This window comes from Sturnira hondurensis, unplaced genomic scaffold (assembly GCF_014824575.4).
Source record: "Sturnira hondurensis isolate 20B ecotype Veracruz unplaced genomic scaffold, ASM1482457v3 Scaffold0017436, whole genome shotgun sequence".
In the NCBI taxonomy this organism is placed as follows: domain Eukaryota; kingdom Metazoa; phylum Chordata; class Mammalia; order Chiroptera; family Phyllostomidae; genus Sturnira; species Sturnira hondurensis.
Genome location: NW_028090067.1, coordinates 8,358,653 through 8,385,696, shown reverse-complemented (window position 1 = coordinate 8,385,696; position 27,044 = coordinate 8,358,653). Strand labels below are relative to the sequence as shown.

General features: G+C 40.0%; 2 protein-coding genes across 4 annotated transcripts in view; one reads left to right on the top strand and one right to left on the bottom strand.

Annotated features, from left to right (window-relative positions):
* Positions 1-7,041: 7,041 nt before the first annotated feature.
* On the top strand, positions 7,042-18,420 carry ARL1 (ARF like GTPase 1). Its single transcript, XM_037068127.1, has 6 exons — positions 7,042-7,261; positions 9,523-9,660; positions 12,178-12,259; positions 13,211-13,322; positions 16,228-16,406; positions 17,120-18,420. The coding sequence occupies exons 1-6, from the start codon at positions 7,258-7,260 to the stop codon at positions 17,148-17,150; spliced, it is 546 nt and encodes a 181-aa protein (XP_036924022.1). The 5' UTR covers positions 7,042-7,257; the 3' UTR covers positions 17,151-18,420.
* Positions 18,421-21,483: 3,063 nt separating this feature from the next.
* UTP20 (UTP20 small subunit processome component) overlaps positions 21,484-27,044 on the bottom strand; it is a 91,655-nt gene continuing 86,094 nt past the window's right edge. For all 3 annotated transcript variants that reach the window (XM_037067808.1, XM_037067809.1, XM_037067810.1), the window contains exons 58-63: positions 26,806-26,877; positions 23,756-24,052; positions 23,423-23,549; positions 22,095-22,240; positions 21,613-21,812; positions 21,484-21,557 (exon numbers count right to left, since the gene is read on the bottom strand). In XM_037067808.1, coding sequence (XP_036923703.1) covers positions 21,657-21,812; positions 22,095-22,240; positions 23,423-23,549; positions 23,756-24,052; positions 26,806-26,877 — 798 coding nt within the window. In that variant the 3' untranslated portion in view covers positions 21,484-21,557; positions 21,613-21,656. The remainder of the gene's footprint in view (positions 21,558-21,612; positions 21,813-22,094; positions 22,241-23,422; positions 23,550-23,755; positions 24,053-26,805; positions 26,878-27,044) is intronic.

Below are 27,044 nucleotides of genomic sequence, written 5' to 3'. Positions count from 1 at the left end.
GGAGGGGAAAATGCATGTGCATACAGATATAAAATTCTGGAAACAATTTCAGTAGGTTTGCAGGCTCCCAGAAGTCTGTCTATGGATTTGTGTGATGCCATGTAAAGAACTTTTAATTTCAAAAAGGACAAAATACTCAGGAATGAGTTGAACCAACGTGGGATATCTGTACACTGAAAACTACAACACTTCTCTCTAAAAAATTAAATATATCTTAACAAACAGAAAGACATCCTCTGTTCATGGATTGAAAGACTTAATATTGTTAAGATGACAATACTCCTTAATGAATCTATACATTCAATACAATCTGTATCAAAATTTCAACTGCCTTTTTTTTTTTCCGGAAATGAACAAGTTGATCCTAAAATTCACATGGATATGCAAGGGGCCCTGAATAGACAAGAAGATCTTGAAAAACAAGAACTAAGTTGGAAAGCTCATACTTCCTGATTTCAAAACCTGCTACAAAGCTTCATGGCAGTGTGGTACTGGCATAAGGATACACAAATACATCACGGATTAGAAATGAGAGTCCAGAAAAAAATCTGTACATTTATGGTCAATTATTTTTGACGAGAGTGCCAAGACCATTTAATAGAGAAGGAATAATTTCAACGAGTGGTGCTGGACCCACTGAATATCCACATACAAAAGAATGAGTTTGTATTCCTAGCTCATGCCATACTCAAAAATCAACTAAAAATGTAAAAGCAAAATCTACAAGACTCGCAAAAGAAAATATACATGTGCATCTTCATGAGCTTTGATTAGGAATGGTTTCTTAGGTATGACACCAAAAAACACAAGCTACAAAAGAAAAAACAGATAAATTGGACTTCACCAAAATTCAAAAACACTTTTGTGCATCAAAGGATGCTCTCAACAAAGTGGAAAGGCAGCTCACAGAAGAAAGTATTTGTAAATCATATATCTGACAAAAGTCTTCTATCCAGAATATAGAAATAATTTTTAGATCTCAACATTAAAAAGACAAATAACAATTTCAAATGGGCAAATAATTTGAATAGACATTTCATCAAAGAAGATACACACATCGCCAATAAGCACATGCAAACGTGCTCAACATCATTAGCTGTCAGGAAAGTTCAAATCCAAACCATCCTTACCACAATAGCTATAATTCAAAAGGTGAGAAACAAATGTTGGCAAGAATCTGAAGCAATGAAAACCCTGAAACACTGTTGGTGCGAATGTAAAATGGTGGGGAACCATCCCGCCAAGCAACGCAGCCATTGTGGAAAACTCTGGTAATTCCTCAAAAAGCTAGAGTTACTGTATGACCCAGCAATTCCACTCCTAGATATAGGTGAAAGAGTACTAAAAGCATATATTCCCACAAAAACTTCTACACAAATAGTTATAGCATCATTATTCAAATAGTCCAAAACTGGGAATAACCCAAATGTCCATCAACTGATGAATGGATTAAAACAATTATATATCCAGTCATTAGAATATTACTCAGCATGAAAAGGAGAATGAAGTTGTGACACATGCTATGGATAAAAATTGAAAACACTGTGCTAACTAAAATAAGCCAAAACAAAAGGATATTGTATGATTCCACTTACATAAAATATCTAGAAAAGGCAAATTTACAGTGCCAGAAAGTGGATTAGAGGTTAGTAGAGACAAAGGAAGTGAGTAGTTATTGCTTAATGGGTATAGAGTTTCTGTTTGGGGTGATGAAAGTGTTTTGGAATTAGATAGTAATGATAGTAATGAACTTTGTGGGTATACTGTAAACTATTGATTTGCACAGTTAAAATTGTGAATATTTTTGTATGTGAATTATATCTCAATTAAATAAAACCTTAGTAAAGAGAAATTCTTCACTATTGGCAAAATATATGTTAATAAAAGGAAATGTTTGAAATATAATGCATATTTCAAATTGTGAAACTCCCACATCTTGTTATGATTTTAAAATGCTCCTTAGTTTAAAATGCAATTATAAATATACACTAAGATAAGTCCTCTGAAGCTTACATTGGTTACACTTATATATTTATACTTATATTCCATAGGTTTCTGCTTCATGGAATAAAATCTGAGCAAAATAATGTAAGGTTTTTTAGATCACAACAGAAACGTTACATTTTTAACTTTGGAAACTGCAGCTAATTATTGAGGCATGGACATGTGTTTAAAAATCAATTGACCAAATGTACAAGTCATTTGGTAAATGGCTCCATTACAAAAGACATTAGAATCCAGTTGCCCCAGACCTGGAAACCAGGTGATCACAGTTACTGCCGCTTAACTCGTTTCTAGTTTATCTGTAGTTGAAGTAGTTGAAACGGAGGTGCCTTCTAGCTTTAAAATTCCGAACTTATTTGATCTTTTTGTGACTTTATAGTAATAGGTGTTTTACAATTGTTTTACTTGCTTGGACTGCATTCAAACACTCACACTTTAAAATCCAGGAAATTATTACTGATGCCCAAGATTTGAAAAAGATTATACTGTCTACTCAACTTTTGATAGATTGGACTAATGGATCGCTTTCTACTGAGACTTTATGTGAAGCAATACCGCCACCTGGTGGCTTCTCTTCTAATATGACAACTTTCTTGAGGACGATAGTTTGGCCTCTCCTAACAAGTTAGGACAAGTGGTTCAGATAGGCCTATTTTAGGAAACGAGTCTAATAATATTACATGATATGTGTTTAAATCATCTAATGTTTGTGGCATTGGACCTACGAACTTATTTTACAATTCAAAAAAGTATCTCAACAAATGTGTAGTGCCAATGTACAAGAACAAAATAGTGAACAAAATAAATATTTGCATTCAAAATGTTACATTCTAGTGAGAGGATGTCGACAATAAATATTAAGCATAATAAATAAGTAAATAATAACATTAGTGGGAAGTTGTATTAAAAAGTCAGGATAAGGGGGCTGTAGCATAGGCTGCAATTTTAAATAGGGTGATATCTGAGCAAAGAATGGGAAGAGGTGCGGTCAATTCTACATGCTCGTCTGAATAATAAAATTCCACAGGCTTACAGTCTAAATATTTAGCTTTAATTGTACAACACTGCTATAATTCTGTTCCCTCAAGTATATTTTAGGAAGCAGAAGCTGCCATGCCAGGTCAATGTTAATAGGAATGACTACATTTTGAAAACTGGTATTTCTTAAAGGCACATACCTTTTCTAAAGCATAATGGCTATCTTTAGATATTCAGAGAAGATACATGAAATGGTTGTTTTCTTACATTATTTTTCACCACCTTAACATAGCATTTATGCATTGAAAATTGTGTTCCTGGGAAAGTAATTACTATAGTCTTAGGATTAAAGGGAAAATACGGTGGAGGTGGGATGTAAACACCAACAAAGATTTAATTTCTCTAGACATTTTATGGCTTTATTATTTATAGGTGTCTCACTTTTTGAAGTTATTTTGTGCTTTTTTTATATGAAACTTTTTTAAATAGTATTTTTCCATTACTGTTTAACCCCTTGGACTTCCTTCCTCCACCCCCTTGAAGCCATTTTAATTTTCTGTCTTAAATACCCTTGGGTTAATTAATGTCTCTGAGAATAGAGACTGTTTTAGACTATTTCCTAGGTGTAGCATATGTGTAACATAGTAAATAGTCAGAAGTTATTTGTTCAAAATCTATTTTAGAAAAATTTCAAAGGCAACACCTTAAATCTTAGTATGTTGGGATTTATCTTTAGATCAAAGCTTTCAGTGAATGGCAAAGAGGTTTTTGTTTTGTTTTTGATGCATCCATGAAACTGGACCAGGCCTTCACAAAGTAAAGAATTAAATGGATTCATTTTAAAAAATAAAGTTCTTGAGGACTTCCGCCAAGATGGAGGCATAGGTGGAAACACTGTGCCTTCTCCCACAACCAAGTTTGAATACAACAAAGGTTTGGAGAAACAAAGACACAACCAAAGGACAGAAAATTGAATTATACGGAAGTCTGACTACATCTAACCATTCAACGGGACGGTAAGAGGGGCGGAGCCAGCAGCGAGCAGGACAGGGCCCTGTCGGGCAGGACAGGGCAGGACCGGGCCTTGTCGGGCAGGACAGGGCCCCCGACCCAGGCGCGCAGGCAGACGGGAACCAGATGGGGTGCGGGGCAGACTGACCGCGGTCGCACATTCGCGCACAGTGAGATGGACCACGCAGGCCCCAGGGGGCGAGGGCTGACGGCGGTGGCACACTCGAGTGCAGTGTGACGAAACGCGTGGGCCCGGTGACGGCAGCAGCTGCGGCACTGGTGAGGCAGCAGCTGCGGCACCGGTGAGGGCCGCGGCGGCAGGCGGCAGACAGGACGCCATAGTCCCTCTTTGACCCCGCCCCCACATACAGCGTCACAACCCAGCGACTGAGTTGCCCTGCGCTAGTGAACACCTTAGGGCTCTGATCCTGCTATGGAACAGGCACGAACAGCCCAAAAGATGGCGCAAGAAGAACTCAAAGTCCCAGAGCCGATAACTCTCAGCGACCGAGAAATTGCCAGCCTCTCAGAAGCACAATTCAAGACACTGTTTATCAGGATGCTAACAGAACTGGTAGATTATAGTCATAAATTAGAGGAACGTAGTCACAAATTAGAGGAACATATGAAGGCTAAACTAATTGAAAGGAAGGGAGATGCACAGGAAACCAATAGTGATGGAAAGGAAACTGGGACTCAAATCAATGGAATGGACCAGAAAGAAGAACNATGCTAAAGGGACTTATCTAAGAAAAAGAAGATAAAAATATGAACAGTGAAAGGACAGCAAACACACAGTTATTAACCACACCTAAAACAAAAGCAAACCAAGAAGACAGCTAGATCAGGAGTGGAACCATAGAAATGAAGAACACATGGAGGGTTAGAAACAGGGGGGTGGGAGGGGGAGAAGGGGGGAGAAGGTACAGAAAATAGCATAGATGGTAGGTAGAAAATAGATAGGGGGGAGGGCAAGAATAGTGGGGGAAATATAGAATCTAAAGAACTTGAGACACGAGGTTATAAACTAAGGGGGGAAAATGGTGGGGGAGGGAGTGTGTGGGGGAGGGGAATGAAGGGGGAATAGAACAACTGTAATGGTATAATCAATACAATATATTTAAAAAAATAAAGTTCTTGATCAATTGCCTAAAGCAGGGGCATCAAACTCATTTTCACCGGGGGCCACATCAGTCTCACAGTTTGCCTTCAAAGGGCTGAAATAATTTTAAGACTGTACAAATGTAATTACTCCTTAACTGTTAAGGAGTTGAAGTTACATTCAGCCCTTTGAAGGCAACTGTGAAGCTGATGTGGCTCCCAGTGAAAATGAGTTTGACACCCTTGGCTTTAAGGGTCTAATTTAAATCACAGTATTGTTTCCATAGTGACTTGTAATTTGGGTGCTTAATGTGCATTATGAAAGGTCAAAATGCTGTCTAATCGTATTAACAACAGCTTTAAAAAAGATTTTAGTCATTTATTTTTAGACAGAGGGAAAGGATATGAGAAAGAGAAGGAGAGAACATGGTGTGTGGTTGCCTCTGGAGCAAGGTCCTCACCCAAAACCCAATGAGCCACACCAGGGAGGGTGTATCGACACACTTTTCAATTTGTATATAGCACTTCAGTTTACGCAACATCCTTACATATATTTCATTTGCTTATTTGGTTCAGAATATGCAGTGTGAATATAAAGTTTGCCATATCTTTCCTTTTAGTTCTCCTTTAAGCAGAATCTGTTCTCAGGGAACTATGTGCATTGCACTGGAAACATACATCTGACACGGATATAAATTTGAAGAAGCAGTGGTCAGGAAGTGCCAAGTGGTAGCAGCTGATCTTGGCAAAAGGAGGGTCTGGGGGTGGATGAAGAATAGGTGGGAAAGGTCAGTGGAATCACAGCATGCTGAGGTTCAGCAGCTGAACAAGGCAACCCTTCCAAAGCAGAGCCTTAAAGGTCCAGGTGTTTAGGTGAAGAGACCCTGAAACTCTGCCCTTCTCAAACAACAAACCAAAAACAAATTAACTAAAACCCAAAACTTTTCCTTTCAAGAAAAATTCCTGTGAATTTATGATTTGGGAGCAGAAGGGAAGCCAAAAGCAATAAGCAAATCTAGTTCAATGTTTAGGCAGCTGGAGCAGTCTGAAAATTGAACTCAACATCAACATAGGCAGCCCATAAACTTCTGTGGAATGGACAAAAATCTCTATTTGAAATAAATACATAATATGTAAAAATTATATTAGGAAGGAGACCCAAGAAAGTGTAACAGTAGTTACTTCTAGGGAGAACTGCAGGATGAGCAGTTAGGCAGTTTAGTTTTCGGTATCTTTACGACTTTTCAAGAGGCATGCTCAACCTTTTTAAAGAAAAATTAATGAGTCTAGGAGAATCCCGTCTCCCCCACTCTCCAAGCGTTGCTGCCTCCTTCCCACACACCTCACTGCCAAGACCCAGCCCATGCCCCTCGAGGAAGCAGGTGTCCAACCCTAATTCCCATGATCTGGATCAGCCATTCCACACACACCACAAATCACGGAAAAGTGGTCAGGTGCCCAGTCAGGTAGACTAAAGGGGGCAGGGCCTCTAACTCTGACCCTGCGGACCTCTGCGACGCCAAAAATATCCAGTTAGCGGCCTTAAGTGGAAGTCTGCTGCACATTGGTGGCGGAGGGGGTCTTCCTATTATTATTACGTAGAGCTATTGCTTTGTCGGAAAAAGCACCCAGGCCAAGGTGGGTCGCACCCGCAGGGCAAGTCAGTACTAGCAACTTCTCCGAAGCTGCAGACTGCGCCCGCGTCCAGTCTGGCAGCTTATCGAAGCCGACTTGCACTTGTGATTAGCGGATTCGCCACTTTTTGGTGTTAGAATTTAAAATGAAATTTCGGAAGCCCTTCCCGTCCAAGAAAGTAAAAGCAGGAGACACTGGGAATTCGTGACTTTTTTTTCTCCCTCTTCTGGCGTTCACAGTACCGACAACGCAGCTTGCGGCGAACTTGCGTCGAAAGCGACGACGCGGACGCACAGGCCGCCGCAGCTCCGGCGCGCAGTCGCGGTGGCCGCTCGCTCCCGCCCACGCCGGGTGGCCGACGTGGAAGTTACTGGCGGAGCGGGCTTCCTAGGAAACCGCCTCCGAGCCCGAGCCCGAGCCCGAGCCGGAGGCCGCGGCGAGCGGAGGCGGCGGCATCGGGTCTCGAGTAGGAGTCGCTGCGGAGGTCCGGGCATCTGACGATCTTCGAGGGCAGACAGGCGGTTCACCATGGGTGAGAGCTCTCAGACGGGCGCTCTGGCGCGCTTCAGGTGGCTGCGGCCGAGGCTGGGGTCGGGAGGAGAAGGGGGGCGCTGAAGACTTCGCTCCCCTTGGCGATGGAGCTGTCGGGGTGGACCCTGCCTGGAGCGGCCCCCCCGGCTCAATTTTCTTCGTCCCAGCGGTGTCGGGGTGGGGGCAGCGCGAGGCCGGGCAGCACTGCGCCCTGGGAGCCCAACCCCAAGTCTTTCCCTCGATCACGAACTTTCCGTCACCTCCTCGCTGGACGTAGCTGGACTTGCTGGGCTAGGCAAGAGTCGGTCTTGCAAAGCTTGGCAATGAGGGTTCTTGGGTAAAAGATGAGATCTGACCCCATAGTGGAAGCTTGATTCTCTGGTCGCTGACCGCATCCATTTAAAAATCCAAAGGGAGATGTTGCTCGTAATTTTGTGTTATAGCCAACTTGGCAGTTGTCTGCTTATCTGTAGCTTTTCCCGTAGAGAATAGAGTAAGATGGAGAAGGACGTGGGGAGGATATTACTGGTTAATAAGTGAAATTTTAATCTCAAGTTCTGAAGTGCCAGTTGAGGGAATTACTTTGTCATCACAGCGTCAGAAAAAGCCTCCTTCCCTGCCAGAGCCCAGAAGGAACGTACAGATTTTTTACCTTGTTCTGTAAATGAAGGTGGAAATTCTTTAGCTTACTTAAATCCCTCCACGGTTTCCTGGGGACTTTATTTCCTACACTGGAACATCACCAGCACTTTTCTGTCTTTTTCCATAACCACCTTCAGTTTTGCTCTTCCGCCTTTTTTTTTTTTAAGCCTGTAAGAGATAGAAAGGACTTTGCCAAGTCCCACCCCTTCTATTACACTTTCCCAGGGTTCTCTAGCCTATGGTGTGTTCATTTATCCAGACTCCCAGCTCTTAATTGTGTCATTTCTTTGTCAGATAACCATGTATTGTTGAATGGCATCACTTGCTTTCACCTTTTGTATATTGTTTAATGTGCTTAAAATCTCATGGGGTTTTTTTTTGGTGGAAAAGAATCGAGCCAAGGTGCTTTTTTCCCCATAATCATAAAGGAAAAAATAGTTGTTTCTTTTGTTGTAAAAAGAATAATAAAGACTCTAAATATCCGCTTTACTTACTCTTAGGGGTTTTCTTAAACACAGTCCATTTCTAAGAGCCCCTGCTGAGATAAAGAATAATTTTTTAAAGTTTTTTAACTTTATTTTTATGGTTGACACTATTATAGATGTCCCCATTCTCTTGCCCCTTTTCCCTCCTCCACCCAGCTCCCACCCCCCAAATAATAATTTAAATTTTTTCCATCTTTGCTGATATATGATTGACAAATAAAAATTGTATGTATTTCAGATGTACAATATATATTTGTGAAATAATAGCCACAATCAAATTAACACATCCATTACGTCACACAGTTGTCTTTTTGTGTATTGTGTGTGTATGCTGAGAACCTCTCAAGAGCTTTCCTAACAAACTCCAAGTGTACACTATATTATTATTAACTATAGTGGCCATGCGGTACATTCGATCTCCAGAATTATTCACCTTATAACAAATGCTTTAAAATCTCTCCCTTTCCCTGACTCAGCTACTGCTGGTAGCCACAGTCCTCCTCTCTGCTGATAAGTGCTTTTGTATTACACCACACCTCGTATATAGGAAGCCTTCTGGAGATATTTCATGATGCATTGATTGTAGTTAAATTTTTAATGATTTTTCTATCAGGTGTTTTGGGCTTCTGTGTCTCAATCTCTTGTGCTGGTTTGTTAATAGAAACCTTAGTGATGAAGGTAGTTATGGCGGCACAGCTGCTATAAGCTACAGTCATTACCTTTCATGTGCGAGGATTTCGTTGTCCCATTGTCATTCACACTCGCCCCCTGGTTTTTAGGGGTAGTAGGGGGGTCATACCAACATACTCACTCTCATGACCAGAAAGTGAGCTCCATAAGGGCAGTGGTCATATGTCTCTTATTTTTAGTGTATCTTCTGTGCTTGCCTGATATATTATCTAGGACATTATCTATATTTAGGTAATATATGTAGGATATATTATCTAAAACAAATAATTACTTGTTTGATATTGAATAATATATTTCAGTGGAGGATAAAATACTCATCTATGAATTGAGGAAAGTGATATAATATTTAATTTGGTAAAGCTGTCAGAGGGCAAGATCAAATGTTTTGTGGGCCTAGTTCATAAGGTGATATTTAATACATTTTTTTGCTTTTATTATTTTTAAGGTGGCTTTTTCTCAAGTATATTTTCAAGTCTGTTTGGAACCCGAGAAATGAGGATTTTAATTTTGGGATTAGATGGAGCAGGAAAAACTACAATTTTGTACAGATTACAGGTTGGAGAAGTCGTTACTACCATTCCTAGTAAGTGTTGATATGATAAATTGTAGGGGCTTTCTGTCTGCCATCTAACATAACTTTATTTCTGAATTAATAATGCACATAATAAAGTAATTATAAGGATTGGAAATGATTGTACACTTCCATTATGAGCATATTATTGATAATGCATTTTTTTCCCATAACTGAGCAGTTTAGTGTACTATATAGACCCTTGGGCACAATTGGATTTTGCCCTTTAGAGCTGTTTTAAAAATTGCTTGAGTGAACTCAAGCCACTTAATCTCACTGAGAGCCAATATCTTTAGTGATAAAATGAAGATAACAAATATCCACTGGTTTTGAGTGGCGAAATATGTGAAATGTATAAAATACTTGATAAATCTCTTTAAAGAAATAGATAGATTTTAAGTGATACTACCTATGGAGTGGTTTTTTCCCCCTATATTTGTTACTATGTATTTTAATTAATATCAATTAACATATCAATATATTTAATTAATATATTTATTAATTAATAAATATATAAATTAATTTTATTTATATTTATTAATTAATATATAGATTAATTTTATATTTAATTAAGTAATTGTATTGATTAGTTATAAAATCGGAGTTGAAAAGTCTGAGTGTCGAATTAATCTTGGACCTAAAACTATCAAGAGAAGAAACATCTCCACTTTAAATTAGTTGTTGATTGTTCTAGCTGACGTGGCTCAGTGGATTGAGTGCCAACCTGCGAAACGAGGGGTCGCTGGTTCCATTCCCAGTCAGGGCACATGCCTGGGTTGTGGACTGGGTCCCCAGTAGGGGGTGCATGACAGGCAACCACACGTTGATATTTCTCTCCCTCTTTTTCTCTTTCCCTTACTCTCTCTCTAAAAATAAATAAAATCTTTAAAAAAAATAAATTAGTTGTTGATACCTTAGAGAAATATCCCCAAGTAGTCCTGTTTGACTCCATAAGAAAATTGTTCTGTTATTTATACTTTTTTTCATTTGTTGACCTGAATTTCCTTATAGATTAATACATTTCAACTAAGTTCAGGTGTTGATAGAGTTTGTTCGAGTGTTTAAATTATGCCTTTAAAGTTACTCTGTCATTCAAGGTATTTCTATGTTCAGTACTATTTAAATTTCCAGATTGCAAGAAGGTGGCTAGTTTTCATGAAAGAACTTTTAAAACTCTGTGGCATCTTTTGTTTCTTTTTGCCACTTTTAATAAATTTCAGTTCCCTTATTTTTTGTTTCTCAAAATTGTGCATCACTGCCGAGTGTTGGTCATCTTCCCTGTGTGCACACAGTCTGCTGGGTGGCTTTTCAGGGAATGCTGATTGACACCACACGCTTGTCCTTTGCACCTTAGCTGTGTTCCTAATGTTGGTGAAGGTGGCCGTGACGCTCCTACCTAATGTGCTTTTTAGTTTTTCACCCCAATTTGTCATGTTACAGTTATGTTTTTGGTTGTAAAAGGCATACTTGCCACATATGCCTATGAATCATTTACCAATATAAACTTAAATCTAAAATAAAATTGTTTAGTTACAGCTGTCAGTTTGTAATACGATTTTTGAAGCTTGTAAAATCTTAGTGAACTTTGTGTATATAACTCCTGAGTTTGTTCTTTTTTAGCATCCCCTGCACTTTCCCTTAGACTCCTTTCCGTGAAAACAGTTGTATCCTGCCTTAGCTGTGCGGTAGCAGGGCTTCACCTGAGAAAGATGGCAGGGAAAAGGGATGGGACACCTCCCTTTGACCATGGAGCTGTGACTTTATCACAGATGAGTGCCCGAGCCAGTCCGCAGAGGGTCTGTGAGGCTGCCAGCCTTCAAGAGCCCAGCTTCCGTAAAGCAGGACGCAGCCGTTGCCGTGTCCTTGCCCACTGAAACCGAGAATCCAGGCTTTCTTGGTTTTGTTCCCTGTTTGTTTGCTACCTACCACAATTCAGGTTTTTGTAATATGCCTGCAGCCGTTCTTTTTAAATATATCTTTCTGAACACTTATATGCTAGCTCTGTANAGTCCGCAGAGGGTCTGTGAGGCTGCCAGCCTTCGAGAGCCCGGCTTCCGTAAAGCAGGACGCAGCCGTTGCCGTGTCCTTGCCCACTGAAACCGAGAATCCAGGCTTTCTTGGTTTTGTTCCCTGTTTGTTTGCTACCTACCACAATTCAGGTTTTTGTAATATGCCTGCAGCCGTTCTTTTTAAATATATCTTCCTGAACACTTATATGCTAGCTCTGTATTATGAGAGGAGTTGAACATAATAGAATGTCCATTGAGCTAAGAATTATGTATTTGCAGAGGTGACTGGGGATTCTTATGTAATCTGAGGGTGGTGCTGATCTTGCTAATTGATCGTGTGTGTGTGTGTGGGTGTGTGTGTGGGTGTGTCACATAGCACATTGTCTTGTCTTAAATGGAATAATATCTCAACCAATAATGTAGTTCAACAGTTGCCCTTTGTTGTGGGAACTCCATTAGCCTGAGTACTTTGAAGGTCAAATGCACTGGTGTTTGCATAAACCACTGATTTATCTTTCAGCTATTGGATTCAATGTTGAGACAGTAACATACAAGAACCTCAAATTCCAAGTCTGGGATTTAGGCGGGCAGACCAGTATCAGGTATGGTACAAAGACCAGATTATTTTGTAGTATGTAACATTGATTGGCTCTTGTAGGATTAACAGCGATAAACCAAAATATATCTTCTCTTGTCATTTAAATGGAAGCCACTTAGTTTAGAATGAGGTGAAACTGCCTGTTCTTTTCATTGAATTATAATCTAAGGAAACCAGTTTTTCAGATACCCCTTAATAAAAAATGTTTTCATAAGAATTTTGAGATCTAATTTTTTACTAAAAGAATCTTCCATTTAGTTCTTTGGTTCTTTCCTCTGTGAGACAGACTATTTTACATGTCATAAAAATGCCTTTCAGAGCCACTGCTTTGGGCTAATGTGAACATAGATGCCTTCCAGTGCTCACGGCTTCTGCCCGGCACCCTGTGCTTGACCCGGCAGCGGTTGCTCTCTGTGGTACCAACTTAAAAGGTCAACAGTGCGTTTCCCAAACATCCTGCTTCCTTTTAACTTGTATTATTTCGTGAACCACTTTTGAGTTTGGTTCAAACTTTAGTCATTCTGCTTCTTGGTATCTTTAGTGAACAGTTTAATGCCTATTATTTAAAGTCATTAAGCAATTTTTTAAAAGAACCCATTCCTCTTAAAGAGTTCCTAGTTAAAGACTTAAAGATGTAATGATTAGGTTGAGTATAAACTTTTTTGTCTGTACATTTAGTGGTTTAATAGGTTTTGAATATATTCTCTCAGCCTAAAGTCTGAATTCCGTGGTCCTGTGATTTAATGTTTATCAACATTCTTTCCACCTTCACGTCTGAGGGATTTGATATATAGATCAGTTAGAAACAATGCCTCATTATGGAGTTGATCCTAACATGGGTGGTGCAGGATTGGCACCTTACCCCCACCATCATTGCCAAATCCTGGCGTATAAATTAACATGATGCTTTCTTTTTTTCAAATAATTATATATTCTCTTTGTGAATTTTCTCTAGGCCATACTGGAGATGCTATTATTCAAACACAGATGCAGTCATTTATGTAGTAGACAGTTGTGACCGAGACCGAATTGGCATTTCCAAATCAGAGTTAGTTGCCATGTTGGAGGTAAGAAAATCTTACAGAGATGTGGGGAAATCATTTACAGTTGCTTGCTGTTTTCACTGTTTATTATTACATGCAGGAACCATTAAAAGGAAAGTAGGGATATCTCCCCCCATGCCTTTATTGTTTTCTTCTATGCATATTACTACCTATTCCAGAAACACTGTTGGGTGGATGATCACAGACAAAAAATATCCAGCCTTGTGACTTTCTTTAAATGAGAATCCTTGATTTCTAGGAAGTTCAGAATTGAATTCTTTTTAAACTGAACTATTCTGTGACTCCTATGAAGTGATTTTTTAGAAAAATGTATTCTAGTTATATAAATTAGTTTATGCATGCAGATATGGGTATAAAGAATAAGCATGTTTGTTTGCTGCAGAATTATTAAAGAGAAATGGATTTCTGGATTTCTGTCGTAATCTGGTCCCTGCGTATCTCTCCCAGCTTTATTACTCTTTACTGTGCCCTGTACCTCGGCCACAGGGACCTTTCTGTTCTTGGACTGCACCCAGCTGCACACCTGACAGCAGGCGTAGGGTCTTTTGCACTTGCTTAGCCTGCGTGGCATGCTCTCCTCGGCCCCAAGCCTTTGTATGACTGTCTTGTCGATGTATTTCATCTTCCATGTTTCTGCCCCAGAGAGGAGTCTGTTATTTTCAAATCCCTTATTCTACTTTGTTCTTTGTACCATTTATTATTTCTTTTCTTTATTTAAAAATATATTTTGTTTCCTTATATCTGTCTCCCATCTTAAAATGCAAATTCTTCAAATTTACCTTAATATCCCTTGTGTGGAACAGTGTATAGCACTTAAGAACTCCACACACTGCATTCGCTGAGATTTGTAAGATTATTTATTGGCTGATTGACTGAATTCAGAGGCTGCATTAAATAATCAATTTAAAGTTTAAAAAAACTCCATTTGCTAAATAAGCTTTTCAAATGTATTAATGATTAATCTAATTAATAATGAAATTGCCTATGCTCATAAAAATTCACTTTCTTTTTCTCACCAAAATTATGATTATGAATTGTGTAGCCATCAAATGTGCTAGGCCACTTGGTTTCCCAGGTAGAAGGATTCTCAGATTACTTCGGATGTCTGACTTGTTAATGACTTGCAAGTCACTGAACTTTGGGTTTTTAAACAAAATCGTGTAATATTTATCATAAGAGCTTCTTAGACCAAATTCAAGTATCAGGAATTTTAAGGGAATGTTTAATTGCCTTGGATATGATGGGTTTTTAAAAAATAAAAGCTTTGTTTAGATGTAATTCACATGGTATAATGCATTTTTATCATACAAAGTTTTGCTTAAAAGAAACAGATTATTAATGTCAGTTTTACAATTCTCAAGTTGTACTAGATTGTTGGTAGGTCATTTTTGCTGTTAGGATTTGACTTGCGTACACTTACGGACTAAGATTTAAAAATTATTCATTCTTTAGCAATTAACTTTTAATTGATTCAGTCAACACATACTTAGTATGTAATGTAAAGTACAGGTAAAGTACGAGTCAGGACTATTACATCAAAACTTATGGACAGCCCTGGCGGAGTGGCGTCTTGTGCACTGAAGGGCTGCAAGTTTGATCCCCAGTCAGGGCGTGGATGGGAGGCAGCCAGTCGGTGTTTCTTTCTCACATCACGATGTTGATGTTTCTCCCGCTTTCTCTCTCTCTCCCCTCTTGTCCCCTCTCTCTCCCTTCCTCTTCCTCTAAAATCAATAAACATATCCTGGGGTGAGGATTAAATTTAAAAAAATCCTTACACATAATTATTTTATTTTACCTTCTTTATACACAAAAATAAATGCTAAATGCTGTAGAGAATTAAATGTAAAAATGGTTATTAATTATAACAATATATAAGTAAATATGTATAAAGTTTCTGGATAAGGAAGGTCTTTCTAAATCAAAGGATTAGAAGGAATTACAAAAGACAGACTTAATTCTATTAATACATATAAAAATCCCCCAAAGCTCAGAGGCCAGATAATATGAACTAGAGTCAGACGGGGAACCGGGGCACCGTTTGAGAGCCGGAGACTGAGGATCGGTGTTTGTAATCATACTGACCTCTGCCACTCATTAGATAAGTGAGCATAAGGCACCAATCTACAGTTCACTGGAGAAAAACATATTGCTGATAACATTTATATTTTTCCTACCCCAATCATCATTTAATGAGATGCTGTGTCTGGGAAAATGCGTACTTTCCAGTTGTACCAAGGCTGAACTAAAGATAGACACTGTCATATCCTGTGGGTGGACTCAACATGTTACAGCTTTTCTGGGAAGCAGTTTGTTTATACATGTAACAAGAGACTGGATACATTTCATACTTTGATTTCATTTTTAGAGAATTAAGGAAATGGAGATTTACCCAAAGACTTTTATGTAGTGACTTTGGTCACTTGGGTTTCTCTAATAAGTGAAAAGAATCTAAAAAGAATTTAATACTGGAAAAGTTATATAGTTTATGGTGCATGTAATCATAGTGTAGAGTATATTTAACCTTTTTAAAAAAGTTTTTAATTATTTGGAAAATCATCCACAATATAATGTTTAGTTTAGACTAAAGTTCATAAAGCAAGGTATAGAACTATATGTAAATGTGATTGTTAGGTGTATAAATTTCTGTGTTAAATACACTATAAATATCTGAATTACAAAGCAGTAAAAAATACCCAAATTTTAACAGTGATCGTGTTTGGGAGGTCGGATTAGAGGTGAAGTTTCTTTTCTTCCGTACTTCTCTGTAATTTGAAATAACATATACTGCTCATTACATATTAATAATTAGGACATGTGCTTTTAAAATAAAGACGTTTTTGGCATGTCTTCCTCAACTTAAAGTGAGCACACTGATTAAAGGAAATTCAGTATCTTCTGTTTAATTTAGGAAGAAGAGCTGAGAAAAGCCATTTTGGTGGTGTTTGCAAATAAGCAGGACATGGAACAGGCCATGACTCCCTCAGAGATGGCAAATTCACTGGGATTACCTGCCTTGAAGGACCGAAAATGGCAAATATTCAAAACTTCAGCAACCAAAGGCACTGGCCTTGACGAGGCGATGGAATGGTAAGCATCATGTTTCCACAAGCCATCTGTGCATATGTGTGTGTTGTGTGTGTACAGCTGCTGTGTACATGTGCAACTTCCCCTTTTGTCTTAAAGGTGAAATTTAAATTACTTAGCAGCTCATCATATAAGTTCCTCCAGCCTTATGTTCCATTTTCCTTAACGTGCATTGGCTTTTATCTCGACCACACCTACCTGATTAGTTAGATAAGCCAACTTTCTGCCACTTTTGTCTTTTTCCTGCCTCACTTCGCCCTCTAATTGTTTCCCCTTCAGGACTTCGGTTAAGGCTGTCATCTTCCCTGATGTATCTCACGCCCACTGCCTACGACACACGTGGGTGTTCCTGGCACAGATCAGTGGTGTAGCACTTGTTACACTGTCTTGTGATTGACTTGTACATCTCCTTGTTGGGTGTATCAGCTTCTTGAGGACGGAGACTAGTTTTCACCACTGCATTATCTGGCTGTACAAGTAGCAGCCTGGAAAGTAGATGTTTGGTTTTTTGGATTACTCATTCAAAGCATAGACAAAGTGAACACTGTAAGACCCTCTTTGAAATGGAGTCCATAACGTCATTTTCTAATATAACTATCTTAGCCTTCATCATTTAAAGTACTTTGGAATCCACCTCCATTTTAAAGTGTATAAATGATCATACTCTATACCTGAACTTTTGAAGTTAATTTTATAAAACCATTTTCTCTTCACAGGTTAGTTGAAACCTTAAAAAGCAGACAGTAATCCAGTCACTTCTGCACCTCTGAAATGAAGACCGTATCACATATCCCTATGGAAACAGCTGGTGTGCTTCACACTAAGTGTTAGAGCTGTGTGTGATTGTTGGCATATACTGAACTGACTACAGCATTTGTAATAAATATGAAAAATAAGTATTTGGTTGGAAGGGTAGCCCATCGTGATCGAACCAATTGAGTATCTGGTCTGTGTAATGTAAAATATTCCTTCCTTTCTTGTGTTAAGGGTATATATTCTATTTGTGCAGAATTCTTATTCAAATATAGTCCTATTTAAAGAATGTGCTCAAATTGAGGGAGAAAACCTTATTTTTGAATTAGTGGTTACAGATTGTTTGTATAAACACTAATAAATATCGTAGCTCAGATATTTTTCCTCTAAAATGAATTAAGGTTTTCCAAGTTTGACTCAGTAGAGTAGTATAGGAATGTAGTGTGGGTAATGCAGTTTTCATTTACTTCGATGACCACTTTATTTAAGCTGTTCCATTTTAAAGCTTTTGGTTATAGGCATGAAGTTGAAATAATTATTTTGTGGTTAACTTCACTGACTCATCTGTAATTATCATTTTATAGTACTTTATATGGTTGTTGAAAAGGTTTTATGTATATTGACCTAGTCAGTTTGTGCAGGAGCCCTGTGATGTAGGTAGAACGGGTTGCAGTATAATGTTTAGGGCCGAGTGGTATGTTGGGTTGCGGGGCTGGCTTGCCCAACTGCTAGTTAGCTGGGAGCAGAGCTCATAATGAGACTTCAGGGTCAGGGTCAGAAACTGGTCCCATGAACTACACTGCAAGTTCCTGAAAATGTCATCTGTGCAACACAGGCGACCTAACTCCTTAAGTAAAATTATGCTAACTGAAGGAGACTCTGTACATTCAAAATAATGTCTGTAAATTTCTTTGTCCATACTAGTAGAGATAGTAAAAGCAATCCTAAGTGGTTATATTTGATGAATTCACAAGACATTAAAGAAAAAATACACGCTGAAGGAAATAAAGATGTATTTTAAGAAGCATTGTAAAAGATGTCTTGACTGTCTTTCATTCCTTTTATCTACTTTTTATTGGACATACAAGTTTGATTGAAGTCAAAATCATGTTGGCTTTACAGGGGAAAACTAAGCATTGTTGGTTTTAAAAATTAGGTTTACCACTAGGCTATCAACAATGTGTGTGCAAAGGAACTTTTCAGACAGCCCAGTCTACCACAGGATTGACTGCCGTGTGACAGAAGTAGACACAGTCCTCAGTAATCACCAAAAATGGGGAGAAATTATTTTTTAAAAAAATTAATGAGATTTTTATTTACTTTTAGAGAGAGAGTGGAAGGGAAGGAGAAAGAGAGGGAGAGAAACATCCATTGGTTGCCTCTCACACATCACACATCCCCAGCTGGGAACCTGGCCTGCCACCCAGGCATGTGCCTTTGGTTTGCAGACCAGTGCTCAATCCACTGAGCCACACCAGTCAGGGCAATTTCATTTTTTAAGTTGAACAGCTGGCATTAAAAAAAAAAAAACCAGATGCTGGTAAAGTGAGCTTAACACCATTGTGCACCTCATCTCAGAAACACGAGAGGTTCCTTTCCTGACCCCAACACTCCTATCAGATGTTGGCCTCTGGCCTCTTTCCTTTACATTTTTGGTCATTCTCAGCTCGAATGTGGCTTTCTCTTCACCTGTGGGACTTAGAGTCTTATTATTATTCCCCAGCACCCATTCCCGATTTGCTGTCAAGTGGAGTTCAGGATCACTGTGAGAACAGAAGTATGGGGAAGTGAGGCCCTGGCTGGCAGGTGCTGTCTGGCACAGGGGCCTCACGGTCTTGAATTCTGAAGATCCATGAAGCTGTGTTAGCTGAAGGCTGACCTTGGATGACCCTGATCTCTGGTTTATCACAAAGACTAGGATGGGGTATAAGAATATATGCTTGCTTTAATGTGGTATAAATGGTAAGTAAGGTCCTTTTCAAGTAGGAAGTAGCTATACAGGTATGTTACAGGAGTCTGTATGTTGATATTTGTAAAAATTCAAAAAATCGAGTTCTAGGCACAAATGGCCACTCCTTCAGTTCCCCATGCTCTATAAAACAGACTTGGCCAAGCAATATCAAAGGTTGGTTTCAGCTTTAACATTCTATTTTATAACTGCTGGTTAGTAGGTGCGCTATGATGTGATTACACTGAAGAGATTGAGAAAGTTCTATTTTCAGGATACTTGAGATGCACTTTGAATTGTGGAAACACAAGCTCCTTGAGAGCAGGAACCATAACTTTATTTATTTATTTTTTTAAAAGATTTTACTTACTTAGAGGGGAAGGGAGAGCAAAAGAGGGAAACATCAATGTGTGGTTGCTTCTCACGTGCTCCCTACTGGGGACCTGGCCCACAACTCAGCCATGTGCCCTGACTAGGAATCAAACCAGTGACCCTTCGGTTTGTAAGCTGGCACTCAATCCACTGAGCCACAGCAGCCAGGGCCCATACTTTATTGTTAGTATCCCTTGCATCTAGTGTGGTACACCTGGCACACAGTAGGCACTCAGTAAATACTGATTAAAACAAAACTGTGCTCCGTATACCTGAGATACTTGTTCTGATTTTTGCCTTAGTGTTAATTTTTGCTTTTGGTATAAAAGCAATACATGCACTTTAAGTTACTTAGAATTCATTGAAATTGGCCTTTCAAGATGTGCCACGTTTATCCTTCTGGCACATCTCATACTTGGAAGTACGAGAACTCCTGTTTGAGACACAAACTACTTGAAACAAAGGTGCTGAAGTTATGAATGTTTGAACATTTGATTCCCATGCCATCTGCTATGATATCTTAACCCCATAATTACAAGGAGCACCGACTTTCAGTCCTGCATGTGCATCTCAATTGTGCCACCTTCAACTTAGGTCACCCTTAGGGAAATTATTTAATCCGAGTCTGTGTCCTCATCTGTAAAATAACCAATTTCAGGAAGCTCTCAGGAGTACTAAGAGGATTAAAAAACTGTATGCAAAATGCCTGGCATGTAAGGTGGCTCTTCCTCCCCACCCCCTTCCCATTACAAAGGATATTGCTTCCACATCCAGTGTAGAATGAGGGAAGACAACATAGATGAACAAGATAATGCCCAATTACCTTCCAAAGTGGTTTATGAGAGTTCCCTCTGCTGTGCTCACCAACATTGGTGTCGACTTGACCAATAGGAAGTTTGCAAAATGGAATTTCATTCTGGTGTTAATTTGTAAATTTCCTTATTAATGAGGCTGAATACAGGCGTGGTTAAAATATTTAACTACTAGACATGGCTGATGCAGGGGGACCCTGGCAGGTATTGACCCTTTAATTTCTGGTGTGGGCGGAGATCCTGAGTCTAGGGACTCAAGCAGCCGAGGTGGTAGTTGGCAGTTTCAACGTAGTAACTATGTACCAACCAGTGTGTACATAACTTTACACGTCAGCTGAATGTTAATGTTTAAGGACCATTTGTCTTTCTTCTCTGCACTGCTCATTTCTCTTTTGCCACTTTTTTGTGTTCTTTGTTGATTCACAGATTCACTGTGATCCTTCATCAGTATATACCAGATCCCAGTTCTGTCTTGTCCTAAGAAGTCCTCAGTGTCAAAGAAGTAGAGTTTACCATGTGTTCCCTTCACAGACAGCACTTTTTGTATCTCCTTTGATATCTCACAGGAAAAGCCCCTTACCCTGTTCTCTTTTAAAAGCATCATGGCAGTGTTCAGCTTATCTCCTGTAAAAATTTTAGAATAATCAGCTTTTTAGGATAATATGGGGAACTCGGGGGATTTTGCTCGGATGTGTACTTCACCAGTGGGACTCAGCTTGGGAGAACCAGCACCGTATGACACCGAGTCTTCCCATCCACGAGCACGGTTGTGCTTCTGTTAGTGCAGATTTTTCTTAATGTCCTTTGATGAAGTATCAGTTTCCTCCAGAATGGTACTGTAAATCATCTGTTCAATTTATTCCTAACTTCTACATTTTGTCTTGCTATTTTTTTTAAGATTTTATTTATTTATTTATCTTTAGAGGGGAAGGAGAGGGAGAGAAACATCAATGTATGGTTGCCTTTCATGCGTCCGTTCCCTGTTGGGAGTTGGCCTGCAGGGAACTGGCTTGCAACCCAGGCATGTGCCCTGACTGAGAATTGAACCTCGATCCGTGTGGTTCGCAGGCCCGCGCTCAATCCACTGAGCTACACCAGCCAGGGCTTTGTCTTGCTATTTAAGGTGTATCTTTAAAATGTTTTTCAACTTCATTGCTAGTATCACATGCTTGTTAGACAGTGAAGATACAGTAGTAGTATGAAATGTTTTAATTGAAAAATAAGAGCATAATTATATTAAACTATATACTCTACAATCTCTGAGAAGTTTAGCTTAAATAACAGAGCCTGCTGTGGTATCTGCCGGGCAGACACACTGAGAAGTCATGCTGTGGGGTACGCGGAGACTCTGTCCACACAGGGGGCACGTCACTCCACCATCGCTAAATCTTTCAGGCTGTGGCTCTTTTGTCTCTTGGCCTTGTAGCCTGGACGCAGAAACTCGATCTTTCTTTTCTTTGCTTCACTTTTACTTTTGTGTTTCTTCAGCTTCTTCTTGGCAGCAATATCAGGATTGGTCACAAACTTGAAAAAGAACAGAAATTTTCTATTACTTTAAAAGTGCATGTTAAACCAATAAATATCAAGGTGCACATACAGACCATTCTATTCACCTTTAAACACAAGTGTTTGCACGGCCGCTAAAGAACACCTGGAGCCCCAGTGATAAAGTCCCCACTTCTCAAACACTCGGGTAAGTTCCTCTTTCCTCCCTGGGTAGGCATAATGCACAGGTGTGCACACAGCCCCAATAAAATTAGTTACTAAGCCTTACAGGCCACGTTGTATCTCAAACAGCAGACTCACCTCCAAAGCCTTTCTCTTCTTCCGAAGGGCCCTCTTCTCACTGGCTTGTTTCTGAACAGACGCAAAGGCTAATGAGAAGCTCTCCAGCCCAACCAGCTTTTTAAGTAATTCTATGATTTCCTGGGATAGATTCTTCAACAAAGGATCTAATCATACAAAAAGTAATAATCAGATACAGTGATGTAGGAAAGGATACATCTGAATATTTATAGAATCAACATGCATGATTTAAACTCCTGCAGCATTATCACTTTTAACCCCTACATTTGTGCAATGAGAAAACCAGCAGAAGTGTTGGACACAGCTCCTAGCCACCACCTCACCCAGGATGCAAGGAGAGATGTCTACTTCTAGTGGACTCCAGGCTCAGAAGAGCTTATTTTGTGAATGAGAAGGCAGTATTTTTGGTTACCTTTATTAATCTGCTCAGTGCTGCAGATGAGGGCAGGTAAGTGTGTTTCTCTAGGCCCTCTCCAATTCATAGGTCACAGAGGCTTAGCTCTGGCCATAACATCTGAGGGCGGGGAGGGCGGAGTGTTAAAGATTCCTTTGTGAAGCTTTGTTTCCCGTCGTTCCCTGCCTTCTCTCCCCCAAATGCAAATAAATCACTCACAGATTTCTGCATCAATTTCAGGAGAGTTCAGTATACTTGTTCAAGTTTCTTGAAAATAGACAATAGGCCTTTTCTCATTGTTGAACCCCAAATGCCTGGCAAATATTAGGTGCTCAGTAAATGTTGGCTGATGAGAACCAAAGCAGACCCAATCTTTACCACTGCTTTTTCCTCTTTAAAGAGGAAGGAAACTTTCAGGGTTTTAGGACCAATACACTTCATTTGTTTTATTTTAAAACCATGGAAGAGAAGAAGGTACTTTATCTTCTCTTTCTGGCCCCCAATTTCCCACTTTTCCTAGTATCAAAATAGGCATTTTAGGATCAGTGAGGTTGATATACCAAATGCACCAGGAAAGAAAAAAAAACATGAAAAAGTATTTAAATACTATTTCATACTTTTGCCTTATAATTCTTGAGAATATAATGACATTTCATTGCTCGTTACTGTTTATAGCACTATGAGGTTCAGAACCACCTCAATTTATAGTTTTCTTTAAGTATTTACGCTTAGGAGTAAAATATCTCTTAAGGAACATTCACTCTTAGACATGAGAAAGTATAAGGGAAAGTAGACAAATATAGCCTTATTTGTTTACTATTAATTGTCTTGATATTTAGCAAGTTTTCTTTCTTACACTTTGCAGGGAGGGAGGACAGAAAAGAAGAGGGCACTCAGGGGAGAGGTGCAAGTATTCAGAAGAGAGGCCAGTTACCCTGGTCTGAATAGGTGCTGTTCAGCTCTCGGAACAGAGGCGCTATGATCACTGGGAGATACGGCTTCACCTTGTCTACTCCGAGGTCCATCGCCACAGCTCCGAGAAACTTAAAGATGCATGTTCTCTGAAAATACACATTGCTTTCATTAGAAGTGTTCCTCTTATCCTTACAGCCCTACAAAGTTAATTTACAAAACAAGGTCCACAGTGGAGCAGATACTGCTGCAGTTCTGGGTGCAAAAGTTCCTAGCGACTTGGGAGGATCACTGGCACCTAGAAATACCTCAAATAGAAATGACCACTTTCAGTCACTCTGCACATTCACCCTACCTTTAAGAGGTTTCTAGGTGAGTAGGCCGCTTCCAGTTTTGCAATCCGAGACAACTTCTGGATCAACCACAGCAGTGTGGCTGGCGTGCTGTGCTCTCCCTTCCCCCCTTCATTCTGTTCGTCGTCGGAGTTCGCCTTCTCATCTGCAGGGGCCTCTTGTTCTGCTTCCTCTTTGGCTTCACCATATCCCACAGCTGCTTGTTCTTCCATGTCTTCTTTTCTCTCACCTTGCTTATCCCCAGAATCAGGTTCCAGTAAATATAAGACTTTGGCTACAAACAACAAATTCTTAACAACCTAAAAATAAAAAAAAAAGTTTGGGCACGCTAGCTGAGATCTCTCTTTACATAGAGCATTCACCTTGTTTCTGGGCCCCTGTCCCTCAGTCTACACTGCTACATCTGGTCCCTAACGAATCACAGGAGATGTGGTCGGGGCCTTGCTCGCATCCACATAGCACCCACATCACCTACCAGCCCAACCGCTCTGTCGAAAGAAGGTAAAAGGGAGCAGCAGACTAACTACTCAGAACTATTTACATTGACTGCTTATTTATAAATGCCTCTTCTATATTTAATTTTATATTATTGTTAAATTTTATACCATGAAATCACATAAAGCTTTTTAGTAAAAGAATTATTTGTCTTCTGCTGAGGAAAGACAATTCTCAGACCTTGTAGTAGTATGAACATTATTTGCTTTCTCTTCAAATTCTAAGAAAAGGAATTCAGTATTGTAATTTAATATAAAAACAATCGGAGCATTTTGGGACTTCCGGCCAAGATGGAGGCATAGGTAGACACACTGTGCCTCCTCGTACAACCAAAACAAGGATAACAACAATTTAGAAACAAAATAACAACCAGAAGTGACAGAAAATTGAACTGTATGGAAGTTGGACAACCAAGGAGATAAAACAGACACAATCATCCAGACTGGTAGGCGGGGCAGAGTCAGGCAGCCAGACAGAGAGGGGTCGAAGCACAGTAAGTGGTGGCACCGGGCGTGAAAGGCACCCTGGGTGTGCAGGCGGGCAGACCCTGGGCGCAGGGTGGCAACAGGCAGACCCAGCAAGGCGGTGATTCTGAAGCAATGCACCGTGCGCAAGACAGCTGACAGGGTGGTCCCACATTTGCGCGCAGATAAACCAGGCAAAATGGTAGAGCGAGCCAGACCTCGCAACCCAGGATCCCAGCGCTGGGAAATAAAGCCTCAAAACACGGTCTGAAAACACCTGTGGGGGTTGAGGCACAGGGAGAGACTCCCAGCCTCACAGGAGAATTCACTGGGGAGACCCACAGGGTCCTAGAATGCACACAAGCCCACCCATGTGGAAATCAGCACCAGAAGGGCCCAGGTTGCGTGGGTGATGCGACAGAGGGGAATGAAATCCGACAGAACTCAGAACAAGCGCCGTTGTTCCCTCTCGGACCCCGCCCCCACGTACAGCTTGCCCCACCCTGGTGAACACCTAAGACTCCAGCCCTCATACGTAACAGGCACAAGACAAAAAAAATGGCCGAAAAGGAAGAACAGATCAAAGCTCCACAGCAAATACAACTAAGCGATGAACAGATAACCAACCTATCAGATGCACAGTTCAAAGCACTGGGGATCAATCAGTATGCTCATAAAACTGGCTGATTTTACTCACAAATTAGAGGAACATATGGAGGCTAAACTAATTGAAATGAAGGGAAATGCAAAGGAAACCAATAATGATGGAAAGGAAACTGGGACTCAAGGGGGTGGACCAGAAGGAAGAAAAAAATGACCAAACAGAAAAGAAGGAAGAAACAAGAATTCAAAAAAATGAGAGGATTAGGAACCTCCAGGACATCTTTAAACATCCCAACATCCAAATTATAGGGGTCCCACAAGGAGAAGAGGAACAGCAACAAGTGGAAAACTTATTTGAACAAATAATAAAGGAGAACTTCCCCAATCTGGCAAAGGAAATACACTTCCAGGAAGTCCAGGAAGCTCAGAGAGTCCCAAAGAAGTTGGACCCAAGAACACACCAAGGCACATCATGATTACATTAGTCAAGATTAAAATGAAGGAGAGAATCCTAGAAGCAGCAAGAGATAAGGGGACAGTCACCTACAAAGGAGTTCCCATCAGACTGTCAGCTGATTTCTCAAAAGAGACCTTGCAGGCAAGAAGGGGCTGGAAAGAAGTATTCCAAGTCATGAAAGGCAAGGACCTACACCCAAGATTGCTCTATCCAGCAAAGCTTTCATTTAGAATGGAAGGGCAGAAAAAGTGCTTCTCAGCTAAGGCCAAGTTAAAGGAGTTCGTCATCACCAAGCCCTTATTATGTAAAATGTTAAAGGGACTTATCTAAGAAAAAAGAGATAAAAAAACTTGTACAGTAAAATGGCAGCAAAATCACAATTACTAACAACCACACCTAAAACAAAAGCAAACTAAGCGAACAACTAGATCAGGAGCAGAACCACAGAAATGGAGAACACATGGAGGGTTAGCAACAGGGGAGTGGGAGGGAGGGGGAGAAGTGGGGAGAAGGTACAGAGAATAAGTAGCATAGATGGTAGGTAGAAAATAGACAGGGGGAGGGCAAGAATAGTATGGGAAATATAGAAGCTAAAGAACTTGTGACACATGGACATGAACTAAAGAGGGGGAAATGCGGGTGAGGAGGGGTGTGCAGGGTGGAGGGGAGTGGGGGGGGAATGGGACAACTGTAATAGCATAATCAATAAAAATATATTTGAACAATCGGTGTCCTTCAAAGATGCAGCCAATGCAGATGAAAAGATCTCATCAACAGCCTCCCACTGCCCCATCTTTGTTGGGAACTTTAAATGGTGCCAAGGGTAATCCCACATGGACTGAGAGTCCATTAGAAATAAGGGCATAACTAACATGTATTTGAGTGTATGTTTATATTTCATTTAGTTCTCCAAGCAGACTAGGAAAAAAGCCCCCCAAAACAACAAACCAAGCACCAAATATGAGATGATTCCTAGAATGTTGGTAGAATAAGTCCCTTGTATTTACCCTGATAAGATTATAATTGTACTTACCTGCTCTCCTTGAGACTGATCCAGGAATTTGGAATGCAACTGATGGCAAGAAGCTAGGGAGATGCTTTTCATCTGTGAAAGAAAACGGACATCGGTACACACAGTACAAGGTATCCCTGAGTAACCATAATATGACAACTAAGAAACACTATTTTGCTCTGACCACTTGTATACATCTGGAGAGGGAAGGTCCATAACCAAAAATTGTTTTGGGTTGGCCAAAAAGTTCATTTTCCCCC